Source organism: Hoplias malabaricus, chromosome Y (genome assembly GCF_029633855.1).
Source record: "Hoplias malabaricus isolate fHopMal1 chromosome Y, fHopMal1.hap1, whole genome shotgun sequence".
Lineage (NCBI taxonomy): Eukaryota > Metazoa > Chordata > Actinopteri > Characiformes > Erythrinidae > Hoplias > Hoplias malabaricus.
The window spans coordinates 76,492,781-76,519,330 of NC_089820.1; the positions used below are offsets into that span (position 1 = coordinate 76,492,781).

The 26,550-nt window shown below is 40.2% G+C and overlaps 1 protein-coding gene across 6 annotated transcripts in view; it reads left to right on the forward strand.

Annotated features, from left to right (window-relative positions):
• LOC136678104 (pituitary adenylate cyclase-activating polypeptide type I receptor-like) overlaps nucleotides 1-22,485 on the forward strand; it is a 33,889-nt gene extending 11,404 nt beyond the window's left edge. Inside the window, exons 3-15 of one of the 6 annotated variants that reach the window (XM_066655947.1) lie at nucleotides 846-951; nucleotides 8,240-8,347; nucleotides 8,834-8,934; nucleotides 9,223-9,320; nucleotides 9,637-9,769; nucleotides 12,153-12,306; nucleotides 12,543-12,603; nucleotides 12,770-12,839; nucleotides 13,172-13,263; nucleotides 14,242-14,325; nucleotides 15,851-15,980; nucleotides 17,308-17,349; nucleotides 18,071-22,485. In XM_066655947.1, coding sequence (XP_066512044.1) covers nucleotides 846-951; nucleotides 8,240-8,347; nucleotides 8,834-8,934; nucleotides 9,223-9,320; nucleotides 9,637-9,769; nucleotides 12,153-12,306; nucleotides 12,543-12,603; nucleotides 12,770-12,839; nucleotides 13,172-13,263; nucleotides 14,242-14,325; nucleotides 15,851-15,980; nucleotides 17,308-17,349; nucleotides 18,071-18,295 — 1,404 coding nt within the window. In that variant the 3' untranslated portion in view covers nucleotides 18,296-22,485. The remainder of the gene's footprint in view (nucleotides 1-845; nucleotides 952-8,239; nucleotides 8,348-8,833; nucleotides 8,935-9,222; nucleotides 9,321-9,636; nucleotides 9,770-12,152; nucleotides 12,307-12,542; nucleotides 12,604-12,769; nucleotides 12,840-13,171; nucleotides 13,264-14,241; nucleotides 14,326-15,850; nucleotides 15,981-17,307; nucleotides 17,350-18,070) is intronic. The other 5 variants (XM_066655949.1, XM_066655948.1, XM_066655950.1 and 2 more) reach the window with 5 other exon arrangements.
• The last annotated feature ends 4,065 nt before the right edge of the window (nucleotides 22,486-26,550 follow it).

A 26,550-nucleotide genomic window follows, 5' to 3' on the forward strand; every position in this document is an offset into this window, starting at 1 on the left:
GATGGGTAAGATGCGGATTATGAGGAGCTGAGATTTAGTTTGCTAACTAGAAATGGAATTTTCCAAGAACTTTCTAAACAAAATCACATTTTGGCACATTCTGATCTTGAGCTAAATATCACAGTGTCACTGAGTCGCCGCAGGCTGGAGCTCAGCAGGTGAAGGCTCAATGCCAAGACAAACAGCATATGTGCTATTAGAAGTTAATGGGTCAGATCTGAAGGGGACAGGGCTGATATGTTGACTCTGTGCTGGAGGGCTGCAGGCCTGGGGACACTGCGTCTTTGAACAAGACTTTAAAGCCATGGACTCGACACAAGTCCGATTTGTAGGATTCCCCCTCAAACAAAGTATCAACGAACACACTTGATGGACATGTGGTAAAGCAAAAATGTCTGTGATTACACTTAACTGCAGCAGGGCTGGCTGCAAAGGTTTGGGTGACACTGGTCAGAGGACTGTTTTAGTTGATTTCCTGATGGATTTAGTGAAAATAAGCACACATCCTCCACAGAGAACACAGTTTTTCATGTTTTAATGCAGTGATTTGGACTGGAATGAGGCCTGTGCAAAAGTAATGTTTACATTTTATTTTATCCCCTCAAAATGTTTTAATGTAATTACGTTTTTTAAATTATTATTATACTTAAAATGCTTTTATTTTATTAATTTTCTTTATTTTAACATGTCCACACCATGGAGTGTCTAAACTACTGCACACAACTACTGTGTATCTCAGCTGGGACCAACACTCCCGCACAACATTAGTCTAGAGATGTTTTTTTTTAACAGTGTGATTTTTCATGCTGTGATGTTTTTGTTTATTGTCCTGTGCTCTGTTCCAGATGCATCCCACACATTCCGAGATTTTCGACTGCGTCATTAAACGAGAGCAGGAGAGATGCATGGAGAGGATCGCCCTGCACGACCCCACAAAGGACCAGGAGTTCGGTCAGTCCGTAATATTCATCCGTGGACAATGTGTAGCCGAGCAAAACTGTCTGAATATTTCTGTGGTTGAACTGCCCAAACCCAACATCATTCATTCATTCATTCATTCTGTGTGCAGACCTGATTTTAGACCAACAGAGTTCAGTCCAAACCTGATTATAGCTGGAGTAAGCTCTGTCCAAACCCAAACAGAAATCTTTGGTGTCCATTTTTAATACTGGAAAATGGGAAAAAAACTAGGATGGGGGAATAAAGTTTACAAAAACATTGTGAGAGACTAAGGAATCTATATATTTTTTTCAGAAGCTCCAGCACATGCAGCATCATGTCGACTAGCGATACACACTCTTCCTCCCCCGAGTTCATCGAGTACATCACAGTCAATATGTGTCATCCAAATCATCCCCACACATACACACACACACACACACACACACACACTCAAACACTCAAACACTTGCATGTTCTTATCAATGTCTTGTATTTATCGTCAGTAAACAGGAAGCGAGGGCTGTGACACCTGGCACCAATTACAGTGGCAGCTCTGGAAAAGTGGTTTCATTTTAAACAACCCCTGAGAACTGACACTTAAAAAGAGAGAGAGAGAGAGAGAGAGAGAGAGAGAGAAGGAAAGAAAAGATAAGGAGACAGCAAAAAAGAATGGAGGGAGTGTTTTGGAGAGAATGAGAAAAGAGAACAATAGAAAGAAAAGGGAGAGAGATGCAGATAAAGAATGGAGAGAAGTAGAGTAAGATACAGAGAAAGAGAATAGGAGATGGAGGGAATGTGAGGGAGGAAATGCATAGAGAGAGAGAAAGAAAAGAATAGAGAATGGATTAAAATGGTGAGAGAGAGAAAGAGAAAGAAAGAGACGAATGCAGAAGGGGCAGAAGACACAGATAATAGGTTGTGAGAGTAGAAAAGAGAGAGGAAGAGGAGTGTGACTCATGTAGCTGGCACCCTGAAGGCCACTCGGGCTAATTCTGATGGTTTAGAGCAGAAGATAATAGAGCTGAAAGAGTGAAACAGCTTGAGCTGCTAGCAGTTAGTGAGGGTGTTTTTTCTGGAGAGCTGGTGCTCACTCTGCTGCAAAAGAGCACTGGAGTTTACTGACCAAGACGCTTTAACTGCCAGAGAGCCAAGGGTCCAGTGATTCATTATGTTGTGTATCACCAGCCGTAACATTCACAATTCCCTCAAGGCCATTCATGTCCAGTTACTTTTGCTCACAGATGTTCAAATTGTATGAGCATTCTAACCAGAGAGAGAGAGAGAGAGAGAAAGAGAGAGATGACAATGAAAGAAGAGAAAACAAGCAAGACACAAGCCATTAAACCTGAAGAGAATTAAACCATAACAGAACAAGCAAGAGAGATATAAAAAGAGAAAAATAGGAGAAACAAAAACAAATGAAAGAGAAAAAGGGGCAAGATAAACACAAGAAAGAGAGGAAGCAGAGAAAGTGTATGAGAGAAAATGCAGAGAGAGAAAGATGAAAATAAAAAACAGAAAATACAACAAAAAACAGAATAAAGATAAAGAAAGGAGTAGAAGAGCGAGAGAGAGAGAGAGAGAGAGAGAGTGAAAGGCAAAAATGGAGAAAATAAAAAGATAAAAATCAGAAGAGAAAGATGAGAATAAGAGAAGCAGAGGAAGAGGAAGATGAGAGCAAAAGATTAAGGAGAAGAAAGAGATAAAAAAAAGAGAGAGAATGAAAAAATCTTAGTGAAAGATAATATACTAAGCCCCGATGTGTCTCTTCCACAGGCAGCGACGCGGTGGAGCAGCTTGCAAGAAACGATCGCTGTAGCTAATTAAAATCTTTACTGCCTCTTTCCCCTGACTTCTGAATTTCAAACAGATCTGTTTCTAAAATAAAAGTCCTGATAGAGCAGCCTCTATATAGAACGTCCTCTATATTGATTCTCGTTCTTTATTTCTTTAAACTGGGACAGACTGCTGCTCCCCAGACAGGAAATCTTTCAGCTCGAAATAAAACAGCCACATGCTCCGAGAGACGCTCCGTCTTTCATTAAAGGATAAACAGGATGGACTCCCATAACACTCCATTATGAAACCCAGTATAGACCAACTGTAATAATAGACCACCGGCAGACCTCATTACTGTGCTATTTCACACACACACACACACTCACACACACACACACACAATACACAGCTGCCATGTTGTGTGTGGGGAGTTGACAGTGAGCCAACAACTGCACAGAGCTGAGATATTGAAGGAATCACACTAGATTTTTATTTCTGTTTTTATAGTGGGAACAAGGGTAAATCTTGCCTTGGTCTTGGCTGCGTCTGTGTGAAGAAAAAAGCCAATAATTTGCCAGTTTTCCCATCATCATTTTTGTGATGTCACATCCATGTAAACGTTTGCATATAACCTTCAAAAACAAAGCCTTCCACAGCTTGCCCCTGCCTGTTCCTGCTGAAGTGGTGTGGAACATGGGGAAAGCCATTAAACGTTGTGCTGTTCTTGGCTGTCAGGAAGTAAACGGATCACAACTTCTGAATACTTTGCTTACGTTTATCATAAGGATTTCAAAACTGTACCAGGATGTTCTGCACATTTCAGTGAGGGCTGCTGTTTAAAAGAAGCACAATAGAAGGCAGCCAATCAGAACAGGGCTCATTTCCGCCTAACGACCTTAAAGGGAAAGTAATAACAGGAAAAGTGAGAAGTGTGATTATTTTAGTGAAATGTTATAAGTGGACTTGTGTGTGTGTGTGTGTGTGAGCTTAGCCAAGCCCCATTCATTATCTCCCATGATTCATGAGTGGGGGCTCTCTTCCGGACCACGGAGCATTGATCCAGTGTCATATTTATGTTTCATATTAGCACAGTGCTGGGGCTGTTGATGGATTTTCATATGGAAATTTACTCAGCATTTGTTGTGTGTGTGTGTGTGGGTGTCTGTGGGGGCATGCACTCTCATGCATAACGGTGGCAGGAATTCTAATCCTTCCCAAAGAAGATGAATGGAGCCTTTGAAGCCCTCGAATGTGGGATAGCACACCTTCATGAGTCTAGCCCCAAATCCAAAAAGTCAATGCTATTACTCGTTGATGAGTGATCTGTCCAATTACACCAGGTTAATGAAATCTATAGTAATAATATTTGCTAAGGCAAGTCTCTGACCCACAGTACCCATGATCCACAACCTGTTAGACTAATGTTTATTAATCATTATTACAAAGCCATTCTTTGCAAACCCAGTAATGTAGATATACAAATCCCTACTGGCACTTTTCCACTGCAAGGTGCCTACTCTACTTGACTCTACTCATTTTTTGGCCTATGGAACTTGGTTGCTTTCCCATTAGCACATCTGCCCCTAGAAATGTAGCCTGAGATGTTGCAAATCATTGTTTCTAACAGGAACTGGAGGCTTTAGAAACCAGAGCAATGGCAGCGATAATTTTAAGCATTGTTTACACATCGTGTATTCTCGTGTTATTATGTTTCATGTTTCCTTAGCCACCGATCCAAGGAGTGTTTGAACTTCACAAACCATGACGTAAATTTACGAGCTTCTGTTGCGAGTCGGTTTAAAACAAATTTGATCTTTTCTGAAGCTTGGAAATGTTACAAATGCCTTGTTTGTGCTGTATGGCTGTATTTCGCTGTGATTGACAACCATGGAACCATCACCTTGCTTGGAACCAATGAGTGAGTAAGTGCTAAAAACAAGTCTCCAATTCCAGAGTCCAGGAGAAATTTTTCTTAATGGAAAAGTAAAAGAGTGAGTAGAGCTGAGTGTGCCAAGCCTATACACCCTAAAGCTGGTCAGTCCTGCACTTTCACACTGATGTTGTAAGGTGTATTTTAGGACTTGTTGAAATGCAGTGCCACCAATCAAACATGGAACATTTACATATCAGTCTTAGAAGTACAGTCAAAAAAATATATAAGTGATAACGGATAATAGATAAAAAGCACAAGACATGGACTCTTTTAGCTCTAGTTTTACCTCTGTTAAGTGCTTGTGTAATGATCAGACTGTTTGGGTGTGTGTGTGTGGCCTTGTGTGTGGTTTGTCTCTGCCCAGTGCATCGTCTCTTCGTTGGTTTGGACTGTTCTTATTTGCCCTTTAAGAGGTAATTGGCTTTGTGTCCAGGCTGCCAGACAGAGCAAAAACAGATTAGAGTGAAGAGGAGGAGCAGCAAGTGCCACAGGGCACACCAAGCACAACCAAGCTACTGAGAGAGAGAGAGAGAGAGAGAGAGAGAGAGAGAGAGAGAGAGAGAGAAAGACAGAGAGAGAGGGTTAATTGTAGTTGGAGAATAAATGCATAAATGAAAGACAGATAGAGTGAGAGTGAATTTTAATAAAGTAAATTCAGTGTATTCATTTTCAGTGCAGAGATACAATGTGACCCTACAGGCTTCTGGACCAGATTTCATGACTGGACGTCATCAGGCACATGGCCAGAGGAACTGTGAACTCCTCTTGTTACCTCTAAGGGTTTTTCTTAGCTGGGTTTCATGCTGTGTGTTAGATGAGCTAGTGTAAGTTCACGCCTTTATTGTAGAAAGATCACACATCTGATGTTGATTGCCTTATAACCGCAGAATCACATCGACAGTGAAGCCGTGATCTTAGAGAATTCTGACAGTGTCCATCCACCTAGGCCCTCGTTCAGTGTGAGTGTCACCCTTTTCACTCCGAGCTGAATGCACCTCCTCTGTGTCTTTGTTTTGTGATTCTAATGCGACGATCGCTGGGCCTTCCTGGAAATCTCTTCAATCTGAGATTATGCGCTCCAAAGGTTTGGCCATAACTCACTCTAATGCCCACATTTCAGTACGATGGAGGACTTCAGGGGACAGTGATGTAGCTCTTCATGCATAAAAACAAAGCTGGGGATAGTAGGCTAAATGCATGCTCAAGTAAAAGGACAGGAGTAAAATTCATTCATTTATTATCTGTAACTGCTTACCCAGTTCAGGGTGCGGTGGGTCCAGAGCCTACCTGGAATCATTGGGCACAAGGCGGGAATACACCCTGGAGGGAGCGCCAATCCTTCACAGAGCAACACACACACACTCACACATTCACTCACACACACACACCTACGGACACTTTTGAGTCGCCAATTCACCTACCAACATGTTTCTGTGGGAAGAAACTGGAGCACCCGGAGGAATCCCACATGGACACGGGGAGAACACACCACACTCCTCACAGACAGTCACTCGGAGGAAACCCACGCAGACACAGGGAGAACATACCACACTCCTCACAGATGGTCACCTGGAGGAAACCCATGCAGACACAGGGAGAACACACCACACTCCTCACAAACAGTCACCTGGAGGAAACCCATGCAGACACAGGGAGAACACACCACACTCCTCACAGACAGTCACCTGGAGGAAACCCATGCAGACACAGGGAGAATACACCACACTCCTCACAGACGGTCACCTGGAGGAAACCCATGCAGACACAGGGAGAACACACCACACTCCTCACAGACGGTCACCCAGAAGAAACCCACGCAGACACAGGGAGAACACACCAAGTCCTCACAGACAGTCACCCGGAGGAAACCCACGCAGACACGGAGAACAAACCAAACTCTTCACAGACAGTCACCCGGAGGAAACCCACGCAGACACAGGGAGAACATACCACACTCCTCACAGACAGTCACCTGGAGGAAACCCACACAGACACAGGGAGAACACACCACACTCCTCACAGACAGTCACCCAGAGGAAACCCACGCAGACACAGGGAGAACACACCACACTCCTCACAGACAGTCACCCGGAGCGGGAATCGAACCCACAACCTCCAGGTCCTGGAGCTGTGTGACTGCATAGAATTAAAAAGTCGTGGCTCCAAATACTTAATCATGGAGAAACCTGTATCCTGCTCTGGAATTTTGCAAAACATTCAGCATTGCTTCAGCTTTGAGGTCAGCAGCATGACAAAGAGCAAAGCAGCTCAACAACAAAACATAAGAAAACTAAACAGTGAAAAGGAATCAGTGACTAAATGTACAAAATGTCTTAAAACAGCTTTTGCTTGCTTGTTCCTCGCTGCTGGGAGCTCAGGTCAGTGTGAACAGTGGCTCATTATTATTTAAAGGAACAGGCACTAAAATAATCAGTTTATACCAGTGCTGTTTCGACGGGAGAGAACGCTGCTGTGGTATTTGATCCTTGTTGTATTTTGACCAAAGCAGGTCATAGTCCTTTCATTAAGACACTGAACTGTGTTCACTTGAGGAAACGTGCTTGAATATGACCCCTATTATTTGTTCATTGAGTACACACAAGTTTTTCTCGTTCTGGAGAAGACTCAGAGTAGGCCTAACGTCAACATGCTGAGTGTCAGTTGCTCACTAGAGGGCTATAAACCAGCTACACGTGATGAAGTAAATGTTACTTGTCACTACTCTATCAAATCTGTATTAAACCACACAGCACCTTCTTGCTCCAAAAGAAGGTGGAGGGAAATCTGCAGCTGCCTAAACGGAGCTGTTGTCAGGTTCTCGGCGCTACACGGAGGCATCGCTGGAGCGAGGATAATCACTGCAAAGCACCAAAGGAAAGCAGAGGAGTAGAATTGAATTCCCCCATCAGGAGACAACTCTGTTGAGAACCTGATGGATTTTCACCATGATCACATATTGATCAGTTTCACCTCCAGGGTCAGGATGAGTCATGTGGAGAGGACGGAAATGCAGCACTGACTCACACCACCCCCTGGTGGTCTGTGCGGCTTGACGTCTCAGGCGTCTAACTATTTAAGGAATTCATTTTCATGTGACGTCTGTGGATGACTCTAGACGCCTTTGGAGTGCATCAGCAGCCAGCAAAAAAAAGACATTGTTATAAAACTTTATCCTCATGTAAGAACGCTAACATCATTTTTAATTACAACTATTTTAAAGGACTGAGCACTTAATGTTTTTGTTTGGATTCCTTGGAAAGCTTGCTTCCTGACAGCCATGAACAGCACAGCAGTTAATGCATTTCCTGTATTTCTCCATGCCCATAATTGCAGTAACAGCACTCCACATGACTTCGGAAGGACAGGGTGGGCCAAATTGAGGTCTATGTTCATGCTTGTGACATCACAAAATATGTGCAGGTTTGGTTCATGTTGAATGAAAGAAACCATATACGTGTATCTTGTGTCCTGTATAAAGTGTACAGGAGTGGAGACGTACATACAGGTCTTTTTCATTAAATGGATGGCGTGGCGGGACGTGTTTGGCAGTTTTGTCAAGGCTGATATTCCCGTTTTGTTTCTCAGGCTGTGCTTGGCAGTGGGACAACCTGACATGTTGGCAGGCCGCCAGCGTTGGAGAGACAGTTGTGGTCAACTGCCCTGAGCTCTTTGTGTTTATGAGTCCTGCAGAGAGTGAGTGATTTTATAGCATGTTGTATCTACAGTGTTTATCCGATGTGATCTATTATTCACTCTATTACTGATGCTTCTGCATTATCGTTTTATTTTTTATTATTTATTATTTATTTACGAGAGCATTCCTGTTTTCTTTTCCAGTCAAATCTGGAAAATATTCAGGACAAGTTATTAATTGCAGGAGGTGTTGAAAAGAATCAATTTATGAGAAATGAGATCAGATGTATAAAAAAAATGATTCAATCTAGATTAATAAAATCTAAAGGGGCTAACAACCATTTAAGGCCTGGTAGACTACCATAACTGCCCTCATCAGATACACAGCACTTACATCTTTTATTTACAAGAGGGGAAAACTCTTGGCTGGTCAACTACATCTGGATTAAATAGTAAACTGGGCCAGTTTTTTACTTTTTTTCTCTTAATGTTTCAATTTTTAAAATTGTGTGATATTCATATTTATTGTGTTCTGTCATATCACAGGCCTTGGGAAAATCAGTAGGAACTGTACTGAATATGGCTGGTCTGAACCTTACCCACAATACATGGAAGCCTGTATGTCAGAAGAAAATAGCACCAAACCTGTACGTGTTCTTCTAAAATACACATTCTGCTGCTCCTCCAAGGGGCCCACATCTAGGACAAAAACATATTCATTGCTTTTTAGCTTGAAGTATGAAAACATTGATACTACGATTCGTGCTGTCCTTATATGGAAATGAGGCTGAAAATTCATACACTGGCTTATGAGCCAATCAAACACCTTTATAAAAAAATGTAACAAAGAACCCTCTGAAAAGTTGGACATCAATTTCATCAAATTTCATCATGTCCTTGGCGTTATGTTCTTATGTTCTTTATGATTCCTACAGGATATGTACTACGCGTCAGTAAAGGCTCTCTACACAGTGGGCTACAGCACCTCCCTGGTGTCGCTCACCACCGCTATGGTCATCCTTTGCAGGTTCAGGTCAGTCTTGCATCCCTGCATCCAGTAATCACACCACATATAGTAAACATTGGGGAAACTGGTCTAGAGGTCAGTTCCATTTCCGCTCCCGTTCTCCAGCACTGGAAATTGAATTTGGTCCTACCAGTTGGAAGGGGCTGTATTTTTCTGCTCTACCAAGTGATTCTGATTTAATTCTGCCTGCTGTAGCTGGAGTCACAATGAAATGGGCTCGACTCCTGTGGAGGCTTTTTTCATGTGGCTGTTATTATTCCTGTTCGTTCCTGTATCTTTGGAATTCACTGTTCTCATTGGAACTTGCTCCATTTTTTAACAGGAAACTGCACTGTACCAGGAACTTCATCCACATGAACCTGTTTGTGTCGTTCATCTTGCGAGCCATTTCTGTGTTCATTAAGGATGGGGTACTGTATGCTGAGGAGGACAGTAACCACTGCTTTGTCCACACGGTGAGGCCCTTTTGGATGGTTTTCATCTATATGCAGTGTAGAGTATATGCAGCTTTAAGTGCCTTTTTTTTTATCTCAATCAAGCTGCAGCTGTTTTCAAAACAAATAGCTCCCCATTCCACTCTTACCCCTCATTGCTCCCTAGCAGCTCAACATGAAGTCACAACATTTCTCATTTAGAAGGAAAATAAAGTGGAGAAAAATGTTCGTATTTGACTACAATTTCACCGACATTTGTTTTTTTTTGTCACATTTGGTGTGTGTGGGTGGGGTGGGGGGGGGGGTAAATTTGAGTGTAATATTTTAATAGACTGAAAAATATTTGTGCATCCAAACCACAATAGATATAATGTCAGTAACAATAAAAATAGATCACAAATATGATAATAATCATTGCACTATGAACAGTTATAAGCCTCCAGTGGACACCTCCAACCCCTCTAAACAAAAGAAATAAACCCTAAAGTAACTAATCAGTATCTCACTCATGTTAAATTCTCCAGGCTTCTGTTTGTGATAACAAACTTAATTGAACTGTGTGCCACTAGAAGCCAAACACAATGAACATGATGTAAATTAAGTGGTCAATGTGAATGAGACAATGTGCTTAGTTCCATTTGCATCAGAAAGGCATGGGCTAATGCGTTTTGAAATTGCTGTGGTTCGGGCTTTCACCTCTCAGAGAGCCACTACACATTGTACAGGGCCTGGCCAGTGTCAGACAAACAGCCATAATTAACATTGTAGCAGTGGAGTTCAGCAGGCCAGGGAAATCTTCCATTAGAGCTGCATTACCATGACAATACCTGCTCCGCTCCACATGCACCCATTATACACCTGACCCAGCACTCTGAGTCAAACTTAACAGCCAATCACAGGCCGCCCCAATGACATCACTCCTCCTCTAATTAGATCATGTACTAATTGATGGGCATGATAAAGGACAATGCTACGCCTATTACAGTGAATGGAGATGAATGATGTACTGCATTTCTAAAACTAAATGCTACCAAAATAGTTCTAGACTTCTAGGAGAGACTTGTAATGGGTAACACTATGTTTTCTTTACATTTACATTAAAAATTCAAACTTGGTTCAGTTTGAAGCTTTTTGTTTTTATAAAAGTGTGTACACATTAAACGCCGACGTAGTGTTCTTTTAAATAGCGCAAACTGAAAAGAGAATTGATTGACTTTTTAATGAGACCTTATGCTTCTTGAAATCTTAACAGTCCTTAGTGCTGTGGTCATATTACAATTACCTTTATTATTGTTCTTATAGGCACGTTTATTTTAGATATGTCATTTTTCATATTCCAATATCTGTGGCGATTAAAGTGCTTTACAAATGAGAAAATACAATATAATTTAAATTCAAATTAAAAAATGTGAGCTCTCGCCCCTCGCTACTGTTGTATATTTAGCTGAACCTATGTGTGCTTTTAGGTCCTTTACACCTTTATTTGCTACACATGAGAAAAACATGGGAATTTCTTTTTTAATTCATCCGAAAACTTACATTTACATTTCGGCACAGCTGCTCGAGATGAGGGTAGGTACATGAGCTTTGCCTGACGTAAACAAGGACTACTGACGTGCAGACTGACCAATTAAATGTTTACAGAGAAGGTTATCGACCAATAATGGTAGCTCTAGAGTCAGACCGTCCAATCAGAAGATTTTAGGCTACTTCACCACGCCCCCTTCTCACTCAAGCGAACCAATCGGAGTAGGGGAGGGCGGGACTAGTTTTTGAAAGAAACGCTTCTCGAAGTTCTATGTAAGCTCTAGAAAAACAAAATCCCGGACGTTTGTGAAATTCCGCCCTAAATTAAGTCTAAAAAAGAGGACATGTCCGGGTAAAAGATGACGTCTGGTCACACTATTTAAACCAAGCTGAAGGCATGTTTAAGGAGGAAAATCTTTCAGCTTGGATTTAAAAGCATCTAGTGCTGGGGCTCTTCTGATGCTCGGTGTCAGCTTGTTTCATTGAACGCCATTTGGTTCCATTAACACTGTTGATATTTTCTTCTACCGTTATTGTTTAAACTGGTAATTATACAGAACAGGACAGATTTTTGGTCTGAAATAACATGAAATTGGCTAAGCACCATTTTCAATTCTCATTCTCTCTCCCTTGGGTTTCCTTTGTTGCCACATAGCCACCTCCCTCTTTTACCTCCTGCTGAGTGACGAGTGTGGCCAACTTTCAAACCCACAGCAAAACCATTTAGAACTCCTTCCCAACTTTGTCTGGTTGCCTGCAAAATCAGAAACAGAAGAATGTCCTTTATTGATATACCATAGTACAAACCCATTTGAGAATAAATGAAAGCACTAACCGATCCACTGTGTTCAGTATTTGTGTTTCTTCTTATTTCCAGGTGGGATGTAAAGCAGTGATGGTATTCTTCCACTACTGTGTGATGTCCAATTACTTTTGGCTCTTCATCGAAGGCCTTTATCTCTTCACTCTGCTGGTGGAAACCTTCTTTCCAGAAAGGAGATACTTCTACTGGTACACCATCATTGGCTGGGGTAGGCTGGGGCTTGTTTCTAACATTTTACTGTAATTTGCTATGGATTCTGCTCTTATTTAATAGCATTGTCTCCACACTTTTTACACATTGATTAAGACAATTGCTTAAGTCACCTTCACTGACCTTGCAATAGCTGAGCTGAATTGACGTTTATTTTAACAGGGAACATTTTTATACCAATATAGTAAATAGGGCCTAAAATCAAAGAGACTAGTTGTTTCTTTTGTGTCGCAGGAACCCCAACCATTTGTGTGACTATCTGGGCTATTCTGCGCATTCATTTTGACGACTCTGGGTAGGTTTCATGCAGTCTAGCACAAATGCCCCTTCTGCCTGTTTGTACAAGCCTTTAAGGCGGATTCAGATCATTGTGGTCTGTTTTTGTCCTCTGGGAGAAGGCTGGTCATGTTCTTGTGACAGGATCTGCTTTAATTTGCATTGATTTTCTTGTGTCTGCGCAGATGCTGGGATATGAACGACAACACTGCTCTCTGGTGGGTGATCAAGGGACCTGTCGTTGCTTCTATTATGGTAAGACCAGCAGCCTCACGTCTCCACAGTTTATAACAGACTGGGGAGTTCTTTTTTGCAGCTGGAATGCCATTAACGAAAAATATTTGAGCAACAGTTTGTTCAGATGTTAAATGATTTCCTGCTGGAAAGAGCAGTATTATGAAAATGAGGTTATGTTTGAATGGTCACTATTAGTGACTCCTTTTCAATGCAGAAATGCCTTCTCTGGTTCTCTGAAAGTTTGCTTTAAAATGTCTGGACATCTGCTCATACATTTCTCTGGAAATGAAGGGAGACTTACACTAGATGTTGAAACATTTCGGTAACTCCTCTGTCTTTGATCTCCTCAGATAAATTTTGTACTCTTCATCGGGATCATCATCATCCTCGTCCAGAAGCTGCAGTCTCCAGACGTGGGAGGGAACGAGTCCAGCATTTACCTGTGAGTAAGCCCGTCTCAATCGCCATGGAAACACACCTCTCTGTCTGTTTCTCTTTCACACACACACACACATACAAAGGAATAGGGTGTGGGGCTCTGACTCATCTGATTGGCTGATCGATAGTGTTGTTGCATTATTAGGCCCTGACGGCCTGCTGCGTGAGCTTTGATTGGAGTATTAGAGATGAATGGACGTTCTGTGCTGCTTTGTACTTCTCTGAATGGCGCCATGATGTTCCTCTCTCCGTCGTTCTTGATGATTATGCAGTGTAACGAAGGACAAAATGTTCCACTGATCCAGAGCCCCTATGGTGGCACTTTTCTCAAGAATGACTGGATGAAAGGATGCGTAGGTTTACACTGGTGTGTGCTTGGTCATGTGCTGATGGGTGCGGGTGAATATAAGCTGTGCTTTAAGCGCTATTGCACATCGTCATAATGCTCCTTTGAACTTGTGGTGGTTTACTCACACTCCAGCTTTCTGAACTAATCTCCACCTACTGTAAAAACCTGCATTTATTAGTGGTTTCATGTGAAATGGTTCACTGTAGAGAGTCTTAATGACTCTGCAGTGCAAGTGAACGGAACTGGAGTTTGTAATGTCTACAACATTTCATAAATTCCCTTCAGTCCCCACCCACATCTTCACAATAACAGTGATGATAATGTGAGGTAGTGGTAAATCACAGCACCCTGAATATCCTTTCACCTTGAATACGTTTTACAAATGTATGTTTTTAGGCCGAAGACTTTGTAAAACAAATGTTTTAAATTTCTGAGAAGGATATATTTGTATATCTTTAAAAGGAGCTGGAAACTTGAAAGAGTATTTAAGAAATGTGTTCTGATGTCCTAATGACCCCTCAAAATGTATTATGTTGCTGCACAGTGTGTTAATGTGGATGTGAGTGTGTGTGTGAGTGTTCTGTCCTGAAGAGGTGTCTGTTGTCTCTGTTGTATTGTCTTTGTCGTGTTTAGCAGCTGTGCACAGAAATGCTTCAGTGAGCCAACACAGGCTGTCCAGCATTCGTGCAGGATGTCAGAGCTTTCTGCCATCACCCTGTAAGTGTGTGTGTGTGTGTGTGTGTGTGCATGGGCGTGCATGTTTACATGTCTGTGTATAAGTACCCCTGGTCTGAGTGTATGGGTGTGTGCCATCCCATAACCATGTATTTTATATAAAGTGTTGTGGGTGTTGAGTCTGGAGGTCTTGTACTAGTGCATCAGTCTGTGCTGCATGCTTCAGCTCATCTGGGATTTCAGAGGTTCACTCATGCCATTGCTTGCTGCAGCAATTGATTAATAACTAGACATTTAAAGGAAATGTTTTAAACAAAATGAAAGAATGACTTGTAATTTCTGGGAATTGATTAAGAAATTACAGATTGTTCCCAAACAAAAATGTGTTTTTTTTCCTGGATTTTCTGTCTGTTGATTCACTGACCAAATAGTTGTGTTTATGGCTATTGGTAAATCCTATTAAGCTTTTATAAGGAGCAGACCATGCACTGAACTTAGTCTTACATTTCTGGAAACAACCTCATTTTTTTCTAAGTATTAGAGACACAATGGGGACATAAAGAAACGTCTAATGACTGATTTTGATTCATGTGAAATTGTTAATTAATAAAACTACTTCTTCTTATACAGTGGAGGTGATAGGAACCAGGGTTTGTAATGTTTAAGCACAAACTGCCGCCATTTTGTTACTGATTGTAACTCAGTAGACATCTTAATAAACTTTAGTGTGCACAGAGACATCATTGGTTAGTGCCAATATTTCCTGCGCTCTCAGATACACAGTTCTAGTCAAAGGTGCAAGAAATAATCAATTAATTAAATGTCTTTATTTCAAAACCATTTTTTTCTTTTTTTAGTGTTTTAATTTTTGGCAAAAATATAAACTGGAGACTTTTTGTACTCTGTGTTAATGTTCAATTAGTGTTACGCTCTTCTGTAGTAATCATTGTATATATGTGAACATAGGACAGTTTCTATTTGTGCCACAAGGGGCGACAGAGACTGAGTTTGAATGTAAGCTACTGCCATCTTTCACATGAGCTCATCTCTGCTCATTTTTAAGTTTATTTTAAATCTGAAACTGCAAGTTCTGCAAACTCCACCACACACAAATCAGGCATTTGCAGACTTTCAGACTCATCCATCAAGTTTTCTTAGAAAGTTATATTTTGATTTTGTGGCATGTTCCTCAGGAGTTGCCTGTAAAAGCTTATTAGCTTCAGGGTTGAGAGGAAACGTAAGATATTTTGGGGTTTCAGGTCATGGATTGGAGTACAGACATTAATCATGTGTACAACAAAAAGGATGTTATCGATATATATCTATATTTATCGATATCTCAGTATGTGTTCCCAGCCTTACTGGAATCCCACACTATATTGTTGTATGTTTTGTGTAACCCACTGTGATATTGCAGTGTGTTGAGCGATATCACTCCTGTGTGAAGTTTGATATTATGTTTTGTAATAATCCATAAGAGTGTTGTTTTGTATATTATGCTGACTGAATGGTTTGAGAGGCAGTGGACCGATGGACTGATGAGCTGGACGTTGTGTTGTGTTTTCAGGAGACTGGCTCGATCCACTCTGCTGCTCATCCCTCTCTTTGGCATCCATTACACTGTGTTTGCTTTCTCGCCTGAGGACGTCAGCAAGAGGGAGAGACTGGTGTTCGAACTGGGCCTCGGATCTTTCCAGGTAAATTTCCATGACGGCCCAGGTCCTTGTACATTTAACAACATCTGATTGCATAGTCCATTTGAACATGATGAATTTTGGTGTTCAATTGGACAAACAGTATAAATACTGAAATCATTATCCCTTTGTTGTTAGCTCTATTCTTGAAATTAATTTTAAAAACTATTTTAAGGAACACTAGGTAAGATTAGCTATTTTGCTCCTTGGGCTCCCCCTAGTGTAATTAATTTTTACAGCACTGTGAGGAGGGAGGTGTGATTCCTACCCTCCTCCATATAGTGCAGTTTCTGCAGTGCTGACCCCAGAGTAGCAACTCTAGTTTCTCTATTGTACATTTTACTGCTCAGTGGAGCATCTAAATTATTGTGAAGTTGTAATTTTAAGGTAAATTTTAAGTTAGGTAGTGTTCCTTTAATAGTTGGAGCCCACATTTTAAAAAGCAGGATGTATGTGTCCACGTGAGTTGATTAGATTTTAGCTTAAACAACTGCAGACAGAATGAACAAAAAGCTTTGAGCAGGCTATAATTCAGTGTGACTAAGTTTCAACAGCTTCCAGAGGAATATCTTTGAAAATGTTTTGTATTATTAAAAATAGCCTGAGGAAATGTGCACTTGTTTGTATAAGTGTAACAGTGGCAGCCAGCCACTAACACTAACTTACCGCTTACCACTAACCGCTAACACTGACTTACAGCTCAGTGGCACAACACAGGACACTACCGGGGTTAGCTGTCCACTAATGAAGGATGTTATCTTCAATATAAATAGCAACATTTTTCCCATTATACCAAAATATCTTGACCAATGGGCCAATGTTATCCATTGAGGAACACTAGCAAAACTGCTATATTTTACAGTGACTGATTTATGTTAGCATCAACATTTTCCATATTCCTGTGATAACACTTGATAAAAACAGTATTTTATCTTCATGAATGTTCACAAATTGAAATGGTTTATCTATTCCTGGTGCATATTTGTTATCTATAGTGAGACCCCCCCCCCTTCTTAAATAAGTGCTAATTGCTAAACATTCAGTGTCTTAACTGTCATGCATTAGCTTTCATCCATTGCTAGGCGACATAATGCTTTCAAAAGAAACATGTTCCTGTCTCAGCAGACACCCAGAACCCAGAGAGTGATTAAATGACACACAACAAGTGTTATATTTAAGTGCTGCCTCGCTGTTCATTATGAAGCATTTCACACAATCACACTATGGACTATAAATGTGAATGCTGTAACACTATTAAAATGCAATGAGGCTATCACATCTATTACCACTGACCACTGGTTGACTGCAATCTCATTCTCTCTCTCTCCAGGGCTTTGTGGTGGCTGTGCTCTACTGTTTTCTGAATGGAGAGGTAAGCCTTTTGAATGACTAAATAAATATTTGTGCATGCAGCATTGTTCTTAGATAGTTTGTCTCTGATATTAATCTTTAAATCTGTGAAGACTGCAACTCTTAAGATATTTGCCAAACACATGGAAGATGCCAAGTAATACTCAGCCTAATCTTTATCTGAAGTTTTTGCAGCATATGTTCAATTACCACAGACGATTCCTCAAAGATTCAACTCAGCTCATTTAAGCTGCACTGATTGTGAACACAGATGTTCAGTTGTGCGCACACAATTTGTGTAATCTCCATAGAAGGGCATAAAATGAAATGTGGTGCTGGAACAGCTGGACATGGGATTATAGTCACTATGCTAGAGTTCCAGAACCTATGATCCACAACTAAGCAACCAACATCAGTACCTGACCTCCACCCATGCTCCCAGCTTTTACTGAGAACATTGTCCTATGCCCATTTTGGAATGTAGTAATCACCCAATAGTTTATTATTATTATTATTACACATCAGTTTCAAGTCAGTGGGCTGTTACTGCTTTACTTCATCACACTACAGATGCCACAGATAGGGATGAAGATTAAGAAGTATTCCTTTATGTGAGTTTCCCTTGTTTCCTGTGTGGTGTATTAGAGAAGAGTGTAGAGAGTGATTTGTGTTGATAGATGAGGGCAGGTGGGAGAGCGCGTGTACCCTTACAGCTGAGTCCATTAAAAAATGACCTTTTCAAGTTTCTGCCTGAAGGTGCAGTCGGAGATCAAGAGGAAATGGCGCAGTTGGACGGTGAACAGGTACTTTGCTGTGGACCTGAAGCAGCAGCGTCACCCTTCGCTAGCGAGCAGTGGGGTGAACGGGGGAACGCAGCTGTCCATCCTGAGCAAGAGCAGCTCGCAGATCCGCATGTCCAGCCCCCAGGCCGAGAGTGCCAACCTCAGCCTGCCCACCTGAGCGCCTGAATGGCCCGGCCTCATGAGGCTCCTCCCCCAAAAGAGCCTACCCCCTTCAACCCCTCCCACTACAGCCAGGACAGAGTAGGGCCTTAAAGCACTGCTTTACTGTACACGTATCTCTGACGAGTTAAAGGAATAAATCACTGATTATTATATTTACATTTTTTGGGGGAAAATTAATGCATATTTTATGGAGAGTGTTCGTAAAAATCAAACCATCTCATTCATCTCACGGTTTGCCAAATGTGTTTTTACACTCAAGCTTTGAGGCTAAAACTGCAGTGCTTTCTATTTAATCCCAGTTTTGGAGATTTCTGCCAAATAGCACTGAGAAAAGTAAATGACATGAAATAAATACATTTTTCCATTCTCATTAGCAGCTAATTAAATCGGTGGGACAGAGCTCGTCATAGTACTTAGAAAACAGGTCAGACTGACTTGAAACATATGCATTTCATGAGTAAGTACTACTGAAAATGACCCCATTATATTTAAGGGGCAAACATAACAACTTCGGCTCAGAATGCAGTGTTCTGATTTATTGATCACTGTGAGTATATTGATGTAATGAAATGAAGTCCATATTTAACTAACAAGCCCTCCCCCCAGAAAATAAATAAATAAATAAATAGAACTATAATACATTCAGAGAGAAAAGTACAAACCCAGCAAGATTTCCAAAGGGATGATGGGTATATTACAATTTGTAAAATGGTCATTGTAAAAAGTGCCAAAATAGATATTTTGATATTGTCTTATCTGCAAACTTAAATGTATATCAAAGTGACCATTTTAATATGTCCTATATACTTAGAATTGCTTGTATAAAATGCGGAAAATGATTACAGATGGAATCTCTAAAGAGATTTTAAAATGTATTTTTTTTAAACAATCAGCCACAAGTACAGAGTATGTCAAAAAGAAGACCCGTGAATCAGCTCCTAAATCCATGTAAATGTAGTTTATGACTGATTTCTTTTGTCTGTAGGTTTGAATTAATCCAGTTATCTTGAGGTGGGAGGGACTTTTGCAGAACTTAAATTACTTGTGGAGCAAATGCTTGATAGCGGGCTGTTCTTCTGCTAACTGGCTACTGATAGGAAGTTGCAGGTTGTGTGTATATTTTGTGCATTTACAGGAGTGGTTATGTGAGGTTTTCTTCAGTACGGGGCATTACAAGCTGTTTGTTGAAGTATTCTGGTCACACGCACACACACAAGCCTAAAAAACAAGGATAAACAAGACTATTCACATTAAAGGCTGGTTTTAAAAACATGCCCCTTTACGGTTCAAATTATGAGAAAATGTAAGTTCAATAATGCTTTCAAACAAGGAAACCTCAGACAGAGCAGAAACATTAAATATTGTCGCTGTCCAAAGATTTATTTCCAAGTAATCTTGTGGCATAAAGTTTCCTCCCATGGTCCATAAACACACGGTATGGGGATTAGTAACTGGCGCACCTTCAGGGTGTGTTCCCACCTTGTGCCCAGTGATTCCGGGTAGGCGCCGGACCCACTGCGACCCTGAACTAACTAGAGAAGCTGTTACAGACAACGTATGATTTTGGAGCATTTCTATTGGTCCATTCATAATGAAACATTAACACGACAGCTGCTGTGTTCAGATGATGTAGTTAGAATTTAAGAACTCTGTTTTTCTTTGGACAGGGACAATATGTGTCTTGTGTTGTAAAGTTTGTGGTAAAACTCTTTTAACATTTAATCAGTCGTTTTTGCAAAACATTTCACTGACATTAACAGAAAATCCCACTCTGAGGTTAGTTTTATTTTTTAAAATATTAAAATATCTGGTTTAATTATTACATATAAAAAGGCCCTGAAACATCATGTTTTGTGTATTACCAACTCATGTAAGTGCCTATTGGTCAGAAATAAATAGAAATATTCTATTTTAACAAATAACGATGATTATGCTAATGATGTTTGACACTGAATTGTATCTCACAGATGTACTATTGATGTCTTTCGATTTTAAAGTTCGAAAACTCTCTTCTCTAACACAGAAAGCCAGCCGTAGGGCACAATGGACTGTGAAAATGTTCAACTGCAAATAAATTTTAGGGCTATGATCAAAATGAATGAAGGGATAATTAACTCTCAAACCCTTTACAAAAAAATACGGTTTGATGTCAATATACTCAATGAACCAAAACTCTACTGACAATCATAGATATTATTTGTTATATATTTGTTGGGACATAAGCATGATCAGGTTTCTAAGGGAGTGAGCTAGATCTATCGATTGTACTGCATTACTTTTTGGATTTTATTTCTTTAGTCAGTAGGAGGCCAAGACCTCAGATGTCAGGGGTAAAAGAGGGAAAAAAAAGAAGAAAAAAAAAACACCTACAATGTATAGACCATCCTCACATTTGTACTGGTCATTATTCTGTGAATTCAAAGTTTTGAAATGGGGAAAAGATTAGCGTCATGTGCAATATGTGCTTTTACTGCAGCCTTTTCCTGGTGGATTATGGGTAACAGTTGAGGAGGCTGCTCTGAGCATTTGTGGCTTGATGTGTTTCAGTGATCGTCCTGTAACTGCTTTGCATAATTCTGGTCTGGGATATTTATCAGTGGAGATTTTTTATTTTCCATTTGCGTGAGTAAAATTCACGAGTCTGAGGTGCACACAGTGGCATAGACCTTAAAATTCCTAATAAATGCAAATATTTTACATCAGTAACTACCTGCAAACATCACAAACACAGCGTACCGTTTACAGGACCTTGTGCTAAAACCGAAGAGACCTTTACGCATGTTCACAAATACGTTACTGTTGCGTACGTTGAGAATACTCCAGCATTTTGTTTTATCCTAACCTTTAAAAGCTAATAGTTTAACATTGCAGTGAGAACAGCAGTGGACGTTAATGAGCCAGAATTGGAAATTGTTTCTGGAGCTGAACAGGTTTTGGGTTAATCAGTTATCGTCTATTAATCAGAGCTCACATGGGACTTTCTTAAAAATGGAAATAAATACGTTCTGTGAATAAATGTTTCTATTTATGCGACAATGTGACTTCAACTACAGACATTCCAGTTTAACCAAACAGGCCTTGCCAGAGTTCAAAAGTTATTTTGTATTCAGCAGCTGGCCATTGGCTCCTGTTAGAATTCTGTTTCAGGACTCGGAGCTTTATAGATTATCTGCTACAAACGAACAAATACAAATACAGGGTTGGAAAATGATGGAGTATTCCTGTAGTATTCAGTATAGCAGAACTTACAAAACATAAATAGTATGAAGAGCGGTCCAAGAGTTGTTAGTGATCAGGGTAACGGTTCCTGAACCATGTTTAGAATGTACAGTGAAAAATTATGTTAGTGGAGATAGTGGGCTAGAAGCTGTGTGCCTGCATGAAAAAAATAACAAAACAAACAAAAAAAAATTATAAAAGATGAAGAAATAAATCTGCTGCTTTCTATGTTCTTGACACCAGCTGTCATTCTGAGCAGGAAAAGCTCAGAAGGTAACGACCATGTCTCAAAGCTGTTATAAACCAGTGTCAGCTGTGGAAGTGTGTGGATGTCTGTAATACATATTGCCTGCCACTAGGTGGTGATATATTAGCTTTCATTACTGTGCCATGTAGAGACCGGGGGAGGGGGGGTGAATGAGGGCGGGGAGGTCTGAAAATGTTCTGGGTCTCTACACGGGTTTAAAATGGACTCATTGTAGAACAGACTCGTGGACTCATTGTACTGTGGACTCTTGAACTATGAATGTATCATATGAACTGAAGTGTATTGTACTTTCCAGCTAAACTGTTGTGTATCATTAGTCAGCTTCATTTTATTTCCTGCTTCATGTACAGAATAGTTCAAAAGTCTTTGTTGAGCATTTTTTTCTACATGTTAAATTCCATTGTTGACAAAAAGAAGAAAAAACTCTGGTATTTCTGGTGTTTGTGCCAAATTTTTTTGTATCTCTCTGTGAATTTTTAATTGTCCACTAAAAAGAGCGTTGGCGTGTTTTGCCTTTGTTCAAAATCCTGAGATTTTTGAGAAAAGATGGCTCTCACTGAAAGAAACTGATTATAATTTTGGGACAAATCTACAGTTTAAATGTAAAATGAATCTCCATTCAGAACGGAGACACTGATGGTATAACATTCGAGAATATATATTTATTTCTTTGTAAAAGTGCCAAAATATTCAATAAAAATCGATGAATCTGTGATGGATGTCTTGTAAGATCAAATTACGACTCACACATTACAGCCCTGCATAGTTTTGGTCACTGTTTTAAGATCCAAGTTTTTGATTTATTTAAATGTCATGGCTTTGATTTTTTATTTTCAGTGAAATACACATGCAAAATAGCATAAATAATAAATATATAAATATAAAATAAATAAAAAATATATAATAAATAAATAGTTATTTGCATTACGTTGCCATATGGCAACAGCATGCTGCAATGGAATGACAGACATAAACAGTATTCGGACAGGATTAGTTCTACCTGTGGACCTGGGGTAAAATAATTATTATATATATCTCAGTAGTTTTAATTCTGTCTGAAAAGGAGTACCACAATAAAATCCACAAAACGACATTTCTGGTGGCTGTAGGTCGACGAGGGCTGCATATTTTTAGGCTGTTCTCAGAACAGTTGTGTCACTGTAAAAACTCCTGTAGCTCTGATGTGTCTGATCCACACTGTGTGATAGCAGTGCGTGAATCAAGTAGCCACTCCCACCTCTTATTTTCATAGAGATTTCTTATCCAGTGTGAAACCACCATAAACATTATTGACATCTTGTGGAAATATTACATTACGCCAGTTCCCCATGTAAAACTAATCCCGTCCGAATAGGGCTTTAGTGAACCAACACCCCAGAACTCCAGACAGAGGGACGATATGCTTACGAAAGTCTCATTTCCACTGATGTAAAACTAAACTTGGTAAATGATTGTCTGTTTGGTTTAAAACACGATCGTAGAGAAAGATTTCCTCCACTGAGGTGGTAATCTGCCAGTGTTAATGTAACAGTATCTTACAGAGACCAAAGCCCACACTGTAAACACTGACGTTTACCACCTGATGCTTGATAGTGGTAGTTCCACTTTAGACACATTTAATATGGTTTATTATGAGATTGTAGGACAATTAGTGTTAGATCTTTCTAACAGTTTCGGCAGATGTTAATCAAATAAAGGGTTATGTCTCACTTCGTATTATGTACTGAGTAATTAATTTTAAAAAGTTTTATTTTATTAAAATGTCTTGACATATTAAATAACACTGAAGTGTTCTCATCATAACCTCTTCTACATTTCAGATTTGTTTACGTTTGGATATCGTTTTTGCAGCAGGTCACATTCATGAAAGCCCTTAAAAGGTGTTAAAATAAAGAGAACATAAAAGTCAAGACACAATGTAAACAGAAAAGTCTGATATTTTACAGTGTGTATATTTTACAGTCTAAGTGCTCCAGTGTGAGGTATCAGCAGTTTCCTGCTGTAACTGACATAAAAATACTGCACATAGTCACAAAACTGAAAAACCAGAGCTAAACGGTCTACACCACTATCCCAGCAACATCTACAACACATCCATGTACATCTGAACATTCAGACTTAGAACAACTGTTTTTGACAAGACTGTACACAGTGAGCCATGGCTCATTTGAACCTCTTCGTGTCCATATCCAAGACCTCCAGGGCTGCAAAAATTACTGGGAAAGTAGGGGTTCAAACCCAACCAGGCGCAATTAACAGGAAAACTTTTTTTTTTTTCATTTCCACAGGAAAGAGGTGCCTAAGAACTTACTGAATATTAACTATGCCACAGACTTCAAAAGAGCATTTGCAACATTAATCATTGTGTGATGTTAAACCAAAATCTGGGTCTCTCCGTAGCTGTCTTCAAGAGATGCAGCATGAGACTGAATGGAGTTTTACGGGCTCAGGTTACAGGAGTTTACAGATGTGATGCACTAAGCTTAATTTACTCACGGCGGTTGGTTGCAGCAAACAATATTTGAGTGTTGGGGACAACTTTAATTACCATTTAGCTTTAAAGGTGGAGTAGGTGATTTGTTTTATGGAGTTTGTTATACTTTGCTGTAGCTGTTGGTTATTTATTACATGTGAATGAGACATGAGGTAGGTGTATGGTGTGTGAAAACAAGGCTTTTTTTTCTTTAAATGGCATGCCCTATGCAAGGTTTACACTTTTGTGATGGAACGAAAACAACCCACAACACCTGCACTTTTCTCCTCTGGGATGACTGCTTCTGGTTCTTCAACCTCTACATACATGCTTGTCATGGATTCCCTGTGTTTTTGTAGTGTGAAGTTGTTCATAATTATGGACGTACCTTAGCTAATCTTTCCTCAACTTGATCCATGTCTTTCCAACAGCTGACAGATCATAGTTGTTGCTGTCTTTATAGCCATGAGTTACAGTTAAGGGCGGCACGGTGGCGCAGCAGGGGTCTGGAGGTTGTGGGTTCAATTCCCGCTCCGGGTGACTGTCTGTGAGGAGTTTGGTGTGTTCTCCCTGTGTCCGCGTGGGTTTCCTCCGGGTGCTCCGGTTTCCTCCCACAGTCCAAAAACACACATTGGTAGGTGGATTGGCGACTCCAAAGTGTCTGTAGGTGTGAATGTGTGAGTGAATGCGTGTGTGTGTCTGTGTTGCCCTGTGAAGGACTGGCGCCCCCTCCAGGGTGTATTCCTGCCTTGCGCCCAATGATTCCAGGTAGGCTCTGGACCCACCGCGACCCTGAATTGGATAAGAGGTTACAGATAATGAATGAATGAATGAGTTACAGTTAAATTTCTGGGGAGGTGCTTGTATGGTGAAGGGTGCATATGCAGTAGATTTCACGCAAAAAGCATTCTATACATTACCCAGTCACCTACCCTGGCTTAAAATGTTTGATAACGAAAAGAGCAGTACTATTTCAGTTATCATGCTTAAAAACACTTCAAGCTCCTTTGGTACTCAACATGAGGACATATTAGTGTCTGATGCACATTCACAATGATTTTTTTTTTTTTGCTCGTTCACCTCTTTTTGTTCTCATCGCTTTGCCCTTGGAAGTAGCGTTATTCTGTGTCTGTTTCAGATCCACTTCACTACATAACCACAACCTCTTCCTTTTCATGGCTAGAAAGTATAAGCATGACATACTCGGTCAGAAACCACAGATCATGAATGACAGACAGTCAACTGACCAGTCCATGCACCACATACAATTTTCTCCTAGCAGCTTCTACCAGGTTGGAAGAGCATCACAGAGCATTCAGCTTCCTGAGAAAAAACAGCAGTTTTAACTAGGTTTAATTTCCCAAAAATGTCTTTGTGTGTGAATGATTTCAGTGGTAGAGTAGAGCTGGGGTCATTTTAGTTAATTAACTATTTAAACTCAATTGATGTATCATTAGAGTCTGCAGAAGGAAAAAAATCTAACATAAATCTGAATGAAAAATGTCCTAAAGCCCCTGGGAACCCATTTTGAAACTTTGTGGGGGTTTTTTTTTGTATAATTCTACATCAAGAGCAGAGCAGAACTGGTCACATTTCACATAACAACCAGGTTTAGAGTTATACAAAAAAACAAACCTAACCACATGACACCACATTTTAAAATGGGTTCCCAGGGGCTTTAAGTGTCTTGAGAAACAGGTCTAAAAACAGGCCCAAGTTCAGAAAAAGAAGCCTGTGTGAATGGGCCTTAAAAAGAACTGAAGATCAAGTTTAAATAAAGTTATTTTTTAATACTGAGGTATTTAACTGACTAGGGTCAGTGTGTGCATTTTGGAGAGAAATCACTACATCACCAGTACAGACAGGCAGTGGGTGGAATTACACTGAGATGCTAAAATTGCCAGGCTCAAACAAAGTATAGACTGCACAAAGCAACATGAAATAAACAGAATCACCTCACAAAGGGGCTAATTATATTTTCAGATTTTAAAACATTTTAAAATGTAGAACTTGCTTTAATTTTTTATTTTTTCCGCTCATTTTAGATCAAAGCTGTCCTCTTTCTCCTTTTCCTGTAGTGTTGAGGTCTATTCTCTCTTCCCCTTTTTCTCTTTTGAACTGTATTCTCTCTTCTCCTTTTTCACTTTTCTTTTCAGCGGCCTTAGAACACTATACGAGTCAACACTCAGCAAAGGTGTGCTGTTTACCACAGCCTGAAATGCAGGGACAAGCAGGTGTATCTTGTTAACACTAATTACCCCTTGGTATTCTGGGACTTTAAGTCTCCCAGAGTAGCAG